A 13024-nucleotide genomic window follows, 5' to 3' on the forward strand; every position below is an offset into this window, starting at 1 on the left:
TTCTTTAGTGCAGATGTTATTAATTCAGGGATTTCTTTTTTCATTTCCAATCTGAGGTCTTCTACATCTTTCTGAAGCTCTTTCTTTATTTCAGAAGCCGTTGATTCATTGCTTTCAGCTGTGTGATTTCCAATTTGTTCTGTGTTAGTGTCCTCTGCTCTTGTTACGGTTGAACTTGGGTTCTGAGATTACATTTTGTTCCTTCTCGTCATTTTGTGTAGCACTGTCTTTTGACCTTTGTTGTAGATCTTTGTTGTAGTTATAGCTTTCGCATATACTGAAGTTCATGTGAAGCTCTAAAAGGTTTGTACTTATCCAGCTGCGTATGGCTTGGGTCTGGCTGCTGTGCTCAGCTCATTCCAGCTGCTGCCCTTGAGAGTGAACCTGTTGTGTCCCTGTGGCAAGTTGTTCTACTCCTGGACTAGCTCTGTGTATCTATCGTCTACACTCTCTGCAGGGATTGCAGCTACAGGGTTACACCCCAGGCATGTATGCCAGACCTGAGCTGTGCCTGGAGGGGGCAAGGTGGAGTAGCGGGGAGAGGAAGCTCTCCCTCACACTCACTGGGTCTGGGCTAGGACTGAGTCTGTGGCTTCCCGGAACGCGACAGAAATTCATACTCGGCGGGTGGGGTTGGGTAGGTGCTGTGGAGTGGTGGGGGCCGTCCGAAGGGTGTGGGAGAGGTTCTGGCCCATGTTGCGCCTGGCCTGGGACTGGTCCCACTGGCTCAGGGTAGCAGGAAGGCCTCCCACACACTCACCGGATCTGGCCTAGGAATGGGTCTCTCTTTCTTTGAGTTAAGTGAAAGTATTAGCAAATTTATCCTGTTTTGTGTATATAAATAGAAAATGATCCTTCCTTGGTATCATTTTTTTATTGTCTGTTAAAGGCGAATATTCTACTGGCATCTAAATACTGTAGGTGTTTGAATTCAAGTAAACAATCTAACACTGTCTAGCTGTCTATAATATTCGTGGTTTATCCTCAGAAGTTATTGACTTGAGCCTTTTACAGCTCATCATATTAATATGGCTTTACTTTATATACCTAGTTTTTATAGTTTTCTGCTGGATGGTTAAGACCAAGATAAAGCAAGACCTAAATAACAAGGAATGTAACTTTTGTATCTGATAAGGTCAGCCAAGTACTCTCAGGATTTATCCTGGAGCCCTGTATCGCCGTTTGTACATCCTGTTTTCAGTGTCAGACGTGTGGATGAGTCACGGCCATTGCTTGACCTGTTTGCTCTTTGTGAAAGCCTGAGAAAATGTTCTTTCTCTCCATGTGACTCTCTCCAGGCATACTATACATCATCGAACACATTCTTCTGTTGCTCCTTAATGTTCATGATCAGAAAATTTGGAGCACAACTGAGTTACATGTTACAGTACAGGTTCTCCTATGTCCCGAGTCTTCACTGACCTTGAAAGGTTAGGGCCAAAGTGTTGGCTGACTTTGCAGCCCTTCCTTTTTTCCAATTTTGAACTGCTAACTTAGGTTCTTAACCCTCCAGCAGAAAGCTCATTATTTACCTGGAACATGTACAGTTTGGTTTACCCTATCTGTCTAAATCTCAAACATTTTGGCATATTATGGAACAGGTATTTTTCATCAAATTTTGATTTCTTGAACTTTTAAGTCCTTACAGAATATGAAGAAAAGATAATTTTATAAAAGTAGAAATAAGCATTTACATATTGTTACAAAGTAATTTAGAAACCTAACCATATACGGAATTGTAAGTCCTTATACTAGGCAGACAATATGATATTTATAGATGTGGGTCTGGTTTCTTTCACTAATAAGTATGTATTCAAGTGGCATCCACTTAAATATGAAGGCTTCGAGTTTATCATTCTTTATAGCTGAGTAGTACTCCATTATATAAAAGTACCACATCTTTTTCAACCCTTCCACATGTGACAGGCATCTTGGTTGTTTCCAAGATCTGGCTATCACAAATTGTGCTGCTATCAACATAGGTACGCATATATCACTATGATATGATGCTTTCAGTTCCTCTGGGAAAATTCCCAATAGAGGAATAGCTAGTTTAAATGGGATTTCCAGTCCTGGATTTTTGTTTAGTTCACTACTACATATATATTTTTTAGCAACTAGAGTAGTTACTGGTACTTAAGAGTGTGCCTATTCAGTAGCCCTATTCAAAGTCAAGAGTTTCTAAGGAAGGGACCTCCCATAAGTAATTTTGAAATTCTATGAGTGATCTAAATATGTAACTAAAGTTAGAGTCAGAGGCTTAGGAAATAATGAAGTGCCTGTGAATGAATAAATGAGGGAAGACTACAGACACTGGATCAGATATTCAGATTAGACCAGCTTAAGCATTACTATTGGTTTTCAGATATTTATGTTGCAAACTTGGCCTTAATGAGGGTTGCAAGATGAGAAAGGCTGAGGGGAAGGGAGATGAAGGAGTGGAGACATTGAATAGGGGACTTCTATCATTGTAGCAGGAATGTTGTACCCTAGTCCCTCGGCAGCTATTGCCAATTAATTATTCTTACTTAAAAGGCCTAGATCAGTGGTAGTATACCTTACAGACACCATATGCCCAAACTTCAACCCAAAACCCACTTATTTATTGCGTGACAACACTACAATTAAACTTGAATACCAAGGTTTTAGTTTAGAAAAAAGACAGTGATCTGATACTCAGCTGTTGCAGTGTCTTCATTTGCATGATAACCGGCAGGGCTCTCTGTGCTCTCTGTGGTCCTGTGCCATAGGTTCACTACCTTTAGTATAGGTGTTTAGGCATTAAAGCAATTATATCATATTTTCAAGACATACATTTCTTTTTTCTCTAAAGTAATCAAAAAGGCTTTGGAGAGAAAATGAAATTTGAACCACATCATTAGATAAATGGAAGGTAAATGAGGAGATATTTTGGATTTATGAGTGTAATGAGGCCAGTCTTTAAATGATGAGTAAGTTTCACTGGATACAATGAGACTAGGGATGGACAATGGAAGGTCTTGATAGGGAGGCTCTGGGATTCCTTTTGGCAGCAGAAATGTTTTGTTTCCTCAGGGCTTTGGATATGTGGAGAATATGATCAGAATGATTTAAAGAAGATTGATCTGACTAGTGAGGTGGCAAGGAGGAGTCCGAAGTGAAAGTTCTGAGGAAAAGCAGGATAGTAAAGTATCTTAGAAAGCTCACTCCCTTTTCCCAGTTTCTATTGTACCTTTCAGATTCCATTTTTTCTCTTTCTGGTTCTCATACTAAGGAGGCAATATGATGTTTGCACATATAAGTCTGATGTATTTCACTTAAGAGTATGGTCTCTAATTGCATCCATATACTGACAAAAGACTCAAATTTATCCTGGTTTATAGCTGAATAATCCTCCATTTTATAAAAATACTACATCTTCTTTATCCATTCTTCAGTTGATGGACATCTGGGTTATTTCCAGGATTTAGCTATGACAAATTGTGTTGCTATAAACATGGCTGTGCATATATTACTGTAGAATGAGGTTTTCATTTCTGGAAAAATCCCCAGGAAGGGAATAGCTGGCTTGAATGGGACCTCCAATCCTAGGTTTTGAAGGAATCTCCATACTATTTTCCATAGGGGTTGTATCAGTCTGCATTTTGAACATTGCAGAAGGGTTCCTTTTTCTCCACAGACTTTCTAGCATTTGTTATTGGCCGACTTCTTGATGTTACACATTCTTTCTAGGGTGAGATGGAATGTCAGTGTTGTTTTTTAATTTGACCAATGATGTTGAACAGTTTTTCATATATTTACTTACATTTTTATTTCTTTCTCTCAGAAGTGTATTTTCATCCCAGATGCCCAGTTTTGGATTGGGTCTTTGAATTTGGGGGGCCTAATTTTTTTAAAATTCTTTTTGTATTCTACATAGAAGGCTTTTGTTGGAGGAATAGTTGACTATGCATTTTTCCCAGTTTATGCGTTTTTTGCTCTGTTGGAGATTTTTTTTGAAGTGCAGAAACTTTTCAAAGAGATGAGATCCCAGTTGTTGATTGTTTGAAGTATTTCTTATGCAATTTGTTTAAGTTGAGGAGAAGGACAAGAGAGGGAGTCTGGGAAAGAGATTTCTCTTTATATAAGCAGGATGGTTTGGACCACTTTACTGTGCATTTTTGCTAGTCTATGGAAAGAAATAGCTAATGTTTTAATTTGTTTCATCTTTTTTCAATTGTTTGTATTTTTTCTCGTCTTAATTTCTTATACATTTCTTCTTCAATTTTGCATGCATATGTTTGGTAGTATGAATAACTGGTTGGAAGACAACACTATATATTACAAGAAATACTGTAAAATTCATATTACTTTGTTAAGTAATATATGTATTAAAATTGTGTATCATTTGTAATTTTTTTGTTTTAATTCTAATTTGTACTCTCTTTAAAAAAATAAAAAAGGTATCCTAGAAAGCAAATGTCAGAACACTGAAAGACATCAGATTTGGGAGGAGAATCCATTTCTTGGATTTGAAAAATAATATAGAAACAAGACCAAAGTAATTAAAAAGGCAACAGTTCAACTTCCTATGTTATAGGGTAATAATATCATTAAGCTTCTCTTCTCTTCTCTTCTCTTCTGGAGGGCTAACAACTTAAGTTAAAAGAACAAAAATTAGTTTAAAGAAGGGCTGCAAGGACAGCCCACAGTTTGGCCCTAACCATTCAGGGTCAGTGAGGACTCAGGACATAAACAAACCTGTACTGTAACATCCTGTAACTCAGTGGTATCCCAAATTTTCTGATTAATGAGATTATAGGGCCACAGAGGAAAGTGATCAGTGATTTAGAGAGTGCCTAATGAAAGTCCCATGGAGAGAAAACATTTCTCAGGCTTTCACAGAGAGCAAAGTGGTCAAGCAATGGCTATGACTTATCCACATGGCTGACACTGACAAAGGATATACAAACTGCGGTACAGGGTTTCAGAATAAATCCTGAGGGGATTTGACTCACCTTATTAGATAAAGAAGTTAACATTTCTTGTTATTTAGGTCTTGCTTTATCTTGGTCTTAACCATCCAGCAGAAAAGTATAAAAACGTGGTATAAAAAGTAAAGCTATATTAATATGCTGAGCTGTAAAAGCCTTAAGTCAGTAACATCTGATATTGCCAGTCCTAGGAATAACCCACTACTATTATGGACTACTGGACTATATTGGATTATTTTGCTGAATTCACGCACCTGCAGTATTTAAAGGGCAATGGAATACCCTTTTATGACAAAACTAAACAAAAAAAGAGGATATAAATGAAGGACTATTTTGTATCTGTATATACAAAATAGGATACATATACAGCCACTTTCTCTTAATTCATTGAGAAGAAAGATTTGTACTAGCAGTATTTGGACAGGATATCATGTCTGCATCTTGTACTGTGAATAACTACTATGAAGAAAACAATATACAATGTATTAATTAACTGTCATACTAACCTGTTTTGAAATTGTCTCATTGCTATCTGTTTTTCAATAAAATTAGAAAATGAGTAAATAAATAAAAAGGCAGCTGTTAAAATGAAATAAAAATGGTACCTGACAAGTACCATGAAACTTACTCTGGATTCCAAAACTGAAAGTTGTATTTTCATGAGTATACTTAGTGATTTTTATTGTGTCTGCCATTCTGCCATACCTTAAGGCAAAGCTTTCTAATGCTAGTTTGATGCTCTCAGTCATAAGGTGATGGGAAAGGTTTGTCTGATGTCCTACATGTGGCTTAGATTTTTGTAAAGTTACCATTTCTAATGCAGAGTGCCAGTGTTAACAAAGCTGACAAAGTCTTGTCCTAGTTGATGTTTAGAATTGATGCACCCCGTTCCTTGTCTTTCCAAACCAAATTCTTCTCTAAGTGTAGATATCACACCCTAGAGGTATGGAAGACTTTCTATACTTACAGGCGGAAGCATTCTTTGTTTCTTTCCAGCGATCTTAATTTCTTTACTCTTCTGTTTTCACTCTACAAGATCCATTCCCTTTCTCTTTGCCTCTTCTTTTCTGTGTTTAATAGAATGTTTCCCCCGTTTTCATATACATGTCTGTCTCTTACTTCCTGTCCCCATGTGTCTGTGGACTCTACCCTGGTCTCCGTCTTTGACAAACCTGATAGGTGTTTGACAGAATGTGTGATGCTGCTCTACAGCACTGGTAACTTCTTCATGAGCAAGGTAGCCTGTTTCAAACCTTGAGTTTGCTCCCCAGTGATTATGACGTATTGCTTTGGCTTATTTCCAATACCAGTATTGGCAGGGCTGGTTAAAGGTCATTTAAATATTGTCATCTGATCATATTTAACCATACAGAAGTTTATATTCTTTTAATGATTATCATCTCCAAGTTATCTTGAATAAATTGCCCTTCTTATTTTGAAATGGTGAAACACTAGGTTATCCTTTTTCTTGGCTCATCACTATAGTCATTTTATACACTTGAGAGTTTTGTTTCTATTTTTTAAAAAAAAAATTCAGATTTTAAGAAAATTTGAAAGTCATTTGTGATATTTTTATAATCTTCAAGTCTTAAGTTTCCTAAGTAACATTCTATTGTCTTGTTTTATACTTAAGTACATACTTAGCCTTATCAACCATTGACTAATTTTTGTCTTTAACATGAATGGTAGAAACTACTTTTTTTTTTCAAGGATAGCAGTACTAAACTCAAAGGTGATTGAGTATTTTCATTCTACCTTCTGACTTGGGGTTCTCTTAAAATACTTTATGGTTTGAAAATTGTAGTGAATCATTTAGAACATCTTTGCTATTGGTCTTTGTTTACTCAAATCCTTTGTATTTGTATTTGTATAACCCAAGACTGCCAGTGAATTATAAGGAAAGCACGTTAAATTAAAATGTCAGGTTTTTTTTAAAGTATAATTATCTGTTTCAGACTATGAAGGATTATTTTAGGCAGCTGTTTTTTAATGAAACACTGCAGGACACTATTAATACATTCCCATAGAAGAGGGAGAGATATAGTGTATTCGATAGAACAGTTTATAGAGTTTTGAATAAAAATGCCATAGAGAAGCTCACATTTTTATTCTTTGCAGAGAGAAGCTGGATCTGTGTCTTTTTTTAAAAATTTTTTTAAAAGAATCTTGGCATGTAGTTCAAGATGGCCTCAAACTCACTTGGTAGCCCAAAGGATAGTTTCACATTGGTGGTGAGCCTCCTGTCTCTTCCTCCCCATGTGATGGATTGCAGGAGTATGCCACCATGCCTGGCTGTATCTGTGCCTTGTAACCATGCTGGGTACTGAGACCTTGTTTACTGGCACTGTCTTTGGACACTGTCATGCTTCAAGTTGCACTGTCCAGAATATTCATCTGGAAGGGCATGTAAACTTAGTCAATTCCTTGTCCTGAAAAAGAAAATATTAATGAGTGAAGAACTCTACAAGAGTCCAGTAAAATGCTGGAGTAAATCTGCTCCCTCATATGCCTTCTACTTATGGATAGTAAATGTAGGACCATGACAGTCACAGGTGGCCCACTGTTTTCTTCTGGGGCACTTTGCATTGTGTGTACCTTCATGCAGAGTTCATTAAACTGTAGAGTCACTAAAATCTAGACTATTTCCTTATTGGGATTGCCTACTTCTTGATGTAGGTTAGTTGTATGAAATATATTTGAATCTTCAAAAGTCTAAAAAGGGTTTAGATTTGCTAGCATATTTCTCATTCGCACTTTAGTAAGATAGTCAAACCCCTTTCATCAATTTTTTTTTCTTCTATGAGAGACTAAACTAACACAAACAACTTTTGAGTTTTATTTTCTGTAGACATTTGTGTGTTCTCACTGTCTTGTGGTTGATGCATTGATATATTTTCTTTTATTGTGGTGCAATATTTATAGCAGTATTTATTCCTAATTAATCTGAAGTATGTTTCAGTGATATTAAATACATTTACATTGCTGTAATGAAGACATACTTTACAATGAAGGAAGCTTGGAGATACATAAGAATTCATGTGGAAGCTGTTCTAAATGAGAAAATATACATGTGTAGGAGCTGTTTGAGACAATGATAAAAAGTGAATAGAAAAGTAAAGTGATGGACATATACCTAAATTTTCTATTGGTGTGCAACAAATTACCACAAATTTAGCAGCTTAAAAGAAAGCACATTTATAATCTCATTTTTGTTTTTGTGGGTCCAGAGTCTAGACATCGCCTACCTAGGTCTTGTGTCTAGTGTTCTGAGAAGATGTCAAGGTCTCAGTTGGAGCTACATTTGTTTCTACAGTTCATACTCTTTTTTTTAAACTCATGTGGTTGTTGGAAGAATTAAGCTCCTTGTGGTTTAGGACTGAAGTTCTCAGTTTAATTTTGTGTCTATTTGATCAGAAACCATAATTAGAATAGCAACATCTTTTCACATTTGATTTATAAAGTGGATCCCTTTGTACTCACAGTTCTGCCTATACTTTCAGGGGAAAGTGATTATTAGGGATGAACAGTTATTGGGTGTATCTTAGAATTCTGCTTACCACAGCTATTTTTATCAGTGCATTTCTTGGGCTTAGGAGGTGGGAGCAGGACCCTGTTTCTCTCCATACCTGGTTTTGCAACCTCCCTTGAAAAATAACAGCAACAAAATCTAATTAAGGAAACACTGCGACTTTAAGATTTGTGGTATTTTGCATGATCACTCTCTCTCCCCTTTTATCGCGACCTCCTATATTACTGGTATTTCCTGTTCATAGAAAGATGTTGGCATTTGATCCAGCCTTCCTACTTTGTATATTCTAAAATTTTTAAAATTTTATTTAGAAACAAATAGCAATGAGACAGTTTCAAAACTGATTAATAGGACAGTTTCAATAATTAATACATTGTACATTGTTATCTTCTTAGTGGTTATCCATAGTACAAGATGCAGACAGGATATCCTGTCCAAACACTATTAGTACAAATCTTTCTTCTCAATTAATTAAGCAAAAGTAGCTGTACATCTAGCCTAACTATTCTGTATATACAAATACAAAATGGTTCTTCCTTTGTATCCCCTTTTTTTGTTTAGTCCTATCAGATATGGGTATTCCATTTCCCTTTAAATATTGTAGGTGTGTGAATTCAGCAAAACAATCCAACACAGTCCAGCAGTCCACGATAGTAGTGGGTTATCCCCAGAAGTTGCTGACTTGAGCCTTTTACAGATCAGCATATTAATATGGCTTTACTTTATCTACCTTGTTTTTATAGTTTTCTGCTGGATGGTTAAGACCAAGATAAAGCAAGACCTGTATAAAAAGAAATGTAGAGGCTGGAGAGATGGCTCAGTGGTCTAAAGCACCTACTTGGAACAGGCTTAGCAAAGCATCAGGGACCGCAGTTCAATCCCCCAGCACCACATGCCAGCCAGCCCCGCCCCCTGGTGGGCTGAGCTGGCCACACACACCACACACACACACACACACTCTCTCTCTCTCTCTCTCTCTCTCTCTCTCTCTCTCTCTCTCTCTCTCATAAATAAAAATTAAAAAAAAAAATAAAAAGAAATTTAACCTTTGTATCTGATAAGGTAAGTCAAGTCCCCTCAGGATTTATCCTGTAACCTTGTACTGCAGTTTGCAGATCCTTTGTCAGTGACAGCCATGTGGATGAATCACGGCCATTGCTTGACCAGTTTGCTCTCTGTGAAAGCCTGAGAGAATGTTCAGTCTTCCTACTTTGTACTAGGTAGTTTCTATGCTCACTACATGGAGATATTTCAGGTCTTATGAAAGGAAAGAAAACACTGCAATGAACCCTTGGAATTTTTTTTTAAAGTGAATGTTAGTGAGGCAGAGTGATTTTTAGAAACTTAACATGCCATTTATAATATTTTGTAGGTTTTTTTAGTTACCTTAGATACCTGAAATGGATGATTGATTGATTTTCATGCCAGCCTACTTTTCTCTTTGTGAGTTAACAGGTAAGGGACAGAAATCAGGAAATAGAGTAGGTCTTTAGAGCTCAAATAGCTTAATTTTGAGCTCTAAATTATTTTTACTCAAATTAACAAATGAAGAGGCCCTTGTAGAAGGAGAAGCTGAGGGACTCAGCCCATGTTCTGATGGTCGCTGCCTGGATCTTCTGAGATAGGGAGAAGTTATTTTAATAGAGGTAGGGCCATGCTTACAGTGTGCTTTGGTTTCCTGGTATCAGTCATGTTAGTGATGTTCTTTCCCTGTGCTGACCTGATAGGAACTTTGTCAGAACTCATTTTTCCTTCCTGTACCATATCTCTTGTTTTCTTTAGTCCCATGCAAGATTGGATATATCTTCCTTGAACATCTGACCTAATTGTAGAGAGGTTTTCTAAAGCTGTCTCTTCACAAATGCTCAGAATTCAGTCCGTGGAAGAACCACTATAGAAAAATTTACTAGGTTTTGTGGATCTTTTAGTAGTTTTCTCCATAGTTCTTCAGCATGCCCCTAAGAGCAACCAGTAGTGGTTTGGTGTGTTCTGAATTCTTTGTGTGTAGCTTTTCTCTTTCTGAGTTGAGGTGAGGGAGGTTAGATGCTTCCTGAAGACTCCTCTCAATCCTTCAATCCTTCAGTGTTGTTCACTTCTAGAAGAGCTGTGGTCAACACTGGAGTCACAAGCCACTCAGATAAGACGCTAAATATAAATAGATTAAAGGTCCTCTATTATGCTGGTCACATTTAAAAACTCAGTAACTACCTATGACTGGTATTTATTATACTGCACAGTGGAGATGTGGAGATTCAACTACTTGTTTTTCATATTTAGTTTAATAACTCTTAAGGTGGGACTTAACTGTTTGACTGCTGTGAGATCTTCGGCAGTTGAATTACATAGTACCTGCAAGTCAGTTTCCTGCCCCATCTAAAGGATTTCATGCTGGCATAGAGAAGACCAGTTAGTCCTCTGGGAGCTCATATAGCTGTTGGAATTTTATGCCAGTTTCTTGCTCTTGTATTGAATTTCTCCACACTTAATTAGCTGCTTAAAAGAGTACAGATTTATTATCTCTCTGTTTTCTAAGTTAGAAGTCTGTTTGACACAAACTCACCAGGATAAACCCAAGATGTTGGTTGTTTCCGACCCTTTCTAGCAGCTCCTAAGAATTCTATTTTCTTGTTCATGCCACAGTGATATAGCACTAATAGCGATGCAGTCCTGTATTTAAAGGAGCACAATTTCTAATAGCTAAATCTTGAAATAGCCTAGATGCCAGTTGGTGAATGAATGAATGAATAAAGAAAATTAATTTTTATGTGCATTGGAGTAGTACTCTGCCACAAGAAGGATAAACTTGAGACCATGCTTTTAAGTGAAATAAATAAAACACATTTGTTTAAATATCATGTTGTTTCTTTTGAGTGAGTTACCAAAAGGGTAAATAAAGACTAAGATGGATGATAATGTTGGGAAGTAGAAAGAAAATGTTCATATGAGAAGGGTAACATACAGGAAGGGAAAAGGGGAAAGGATGGGAGGAGAAAATGGAAACAAAGCTTTTGTAAATGGGTAGAGATTCTGAAAAAATTTTAGATTAACTATTTGCTTTTATTTTATCTTTTGGAAACTGAGACCACCTGTAGAGAAGTGACATTATTACTATAAATACATAAAATTGAAAATTTATGATAATTATCCAATTGTCAGTACTTTATATTTAGCAGCTTTTTAATGTGTTAAAGAATTTATTTTATTTATTTATTTATTTATTTATTTATTTATTTATTTTGTCTTTTTGAGACAGGGTCTCACTCTGCAGTTCAGGCTGGTCTTGAATTCACTTTGTAGCCCAGGATGGTCTCCAATGATCCTCCTGCCTCAGCCTCTTCAGTGCTGGAATTACAGGCATGAACCACGAGGCCCAGATCAACAATTGATTGTTACTACTTATTTTTTTTTTAGTTTTGTTTCATTAAAATCTCTTTTATTTGTTGCCATTATTATATTTTACATTGATTTCTACCCTTATTTTTAATTCAGTATATAAAAGAATACATAACAGTGATTGTAGATTATTGTCTTTTAAATATTGTATTGTGATACTCTATCTTGGAAATAGATTAGTTTTGAGACTGAATGTACCATTTACCTTTTTAATCTTTGTTTTATTAGCTAAGAAATCTTTCCAGTTTGGACCTACGTCACATCACTGAATTGGACAATGAAACGGTAATGGAGATTGTCAAGAGGTGCAAAAATCTTAGTTCTCTCAATCTCTGTCTCAACTGGATCATAAATGACAGGTAATTGTTGTAACATCTTAAAAATACTTTTCTAAAGGAAAATGTTGCATGTACTGGCAGGATTTATAGCAGGGCATGTCAACATTTAAGTAAAACTGAATACAGCTTTGCTTTTTAAAATTGATATGCTTAAGTTTTGAAAATCACCTACATGTATACTTTGTTTTCATTACTAGGAACTGAACCCAGGGTTTTGGGCATGCTAGGCAAGTGGCCTACCACTGAGTTACATCCCCAACCCTAAATGTATAGTTTTCATGCATCTATGGCTTATGAGTGCAGCAATGTGTGTTGATAGAAGTGTATGCCTAAATAATTATAACACTAGTAGCTCACTATAACAGCAGTAGTTGGTAACAAAGTTTGTTACCCACCTAGGATATATTATTTGTCTTTATATTTTTGCTACCTTTTTGTTGATTTTACTGTTTACTTGTCAAGGAAAGTGATTATGAAAAACTATCTCATATCTTATGCATTTAGACTTTTTCTTAATGATACCCTTTAGATCTTAATGATTTTGTTCCCTGTATAAATACAGGTTGCTTTGGAAGTAGAAGTGATGCAATGAAAAGTTTAATGGCAAACAAAAATCAATTGAGTTTCTCAAAATAGAGGAGGATGTCTATATACTGTTAAAGTGTCTAAAATACCAAACTTTTCTTATAAGTAAGAAAAGACCCATTTTTGGGAATATTACATGAAGGGAAAAAGATTATAGGAAAAAAATTTTCAGAATTATTCTTTAAAATACAAACACTGGCACAGTACTGCTTTTTTTTTTTTTTTTT

The 13024-nt window shown here is 36.1% G+C and overlaps 1 protein-coding gene across 1 annotated transcript in view; it reads left to right on the forward strand.

Moving 5' to 3' along the window:
• The window catches only part of Fbxl17 (F-box and leucine rich repeat protein 17), a 616731-nt gene that overhangs the window by 220789 nt on the left and 382918 nt on the right, over nucleotides 1–13024 (forward strand). Inside the window, exon 7 of the mRNA XM_004625466.2 lies at nucleotides 12103–12233. Within this exon, the coding sequence (XP_004625523.1) occupies nucleotides 12103–12233 (131 nt within the window). The remainder of the gene's footprint in view (nucleotides 1–12102; nucleotides 12234–13024) is intronic.

This window comes from Octodon degus, unplaced genomic scaffold (assembly GCF_000260255.1).
Source record: "Octodon degus isolate 3935 unplaced genomic scaffold, OctDeg1.0 scaffold00009, whole genome shotgun sequence".
Taxonomy (NCBI): domain Eukaryota; kingdom Metazoa; phylum Chordata; class Mammalia; order Rodentia; family Octodontidae; genus Octodon; species Octodon degus.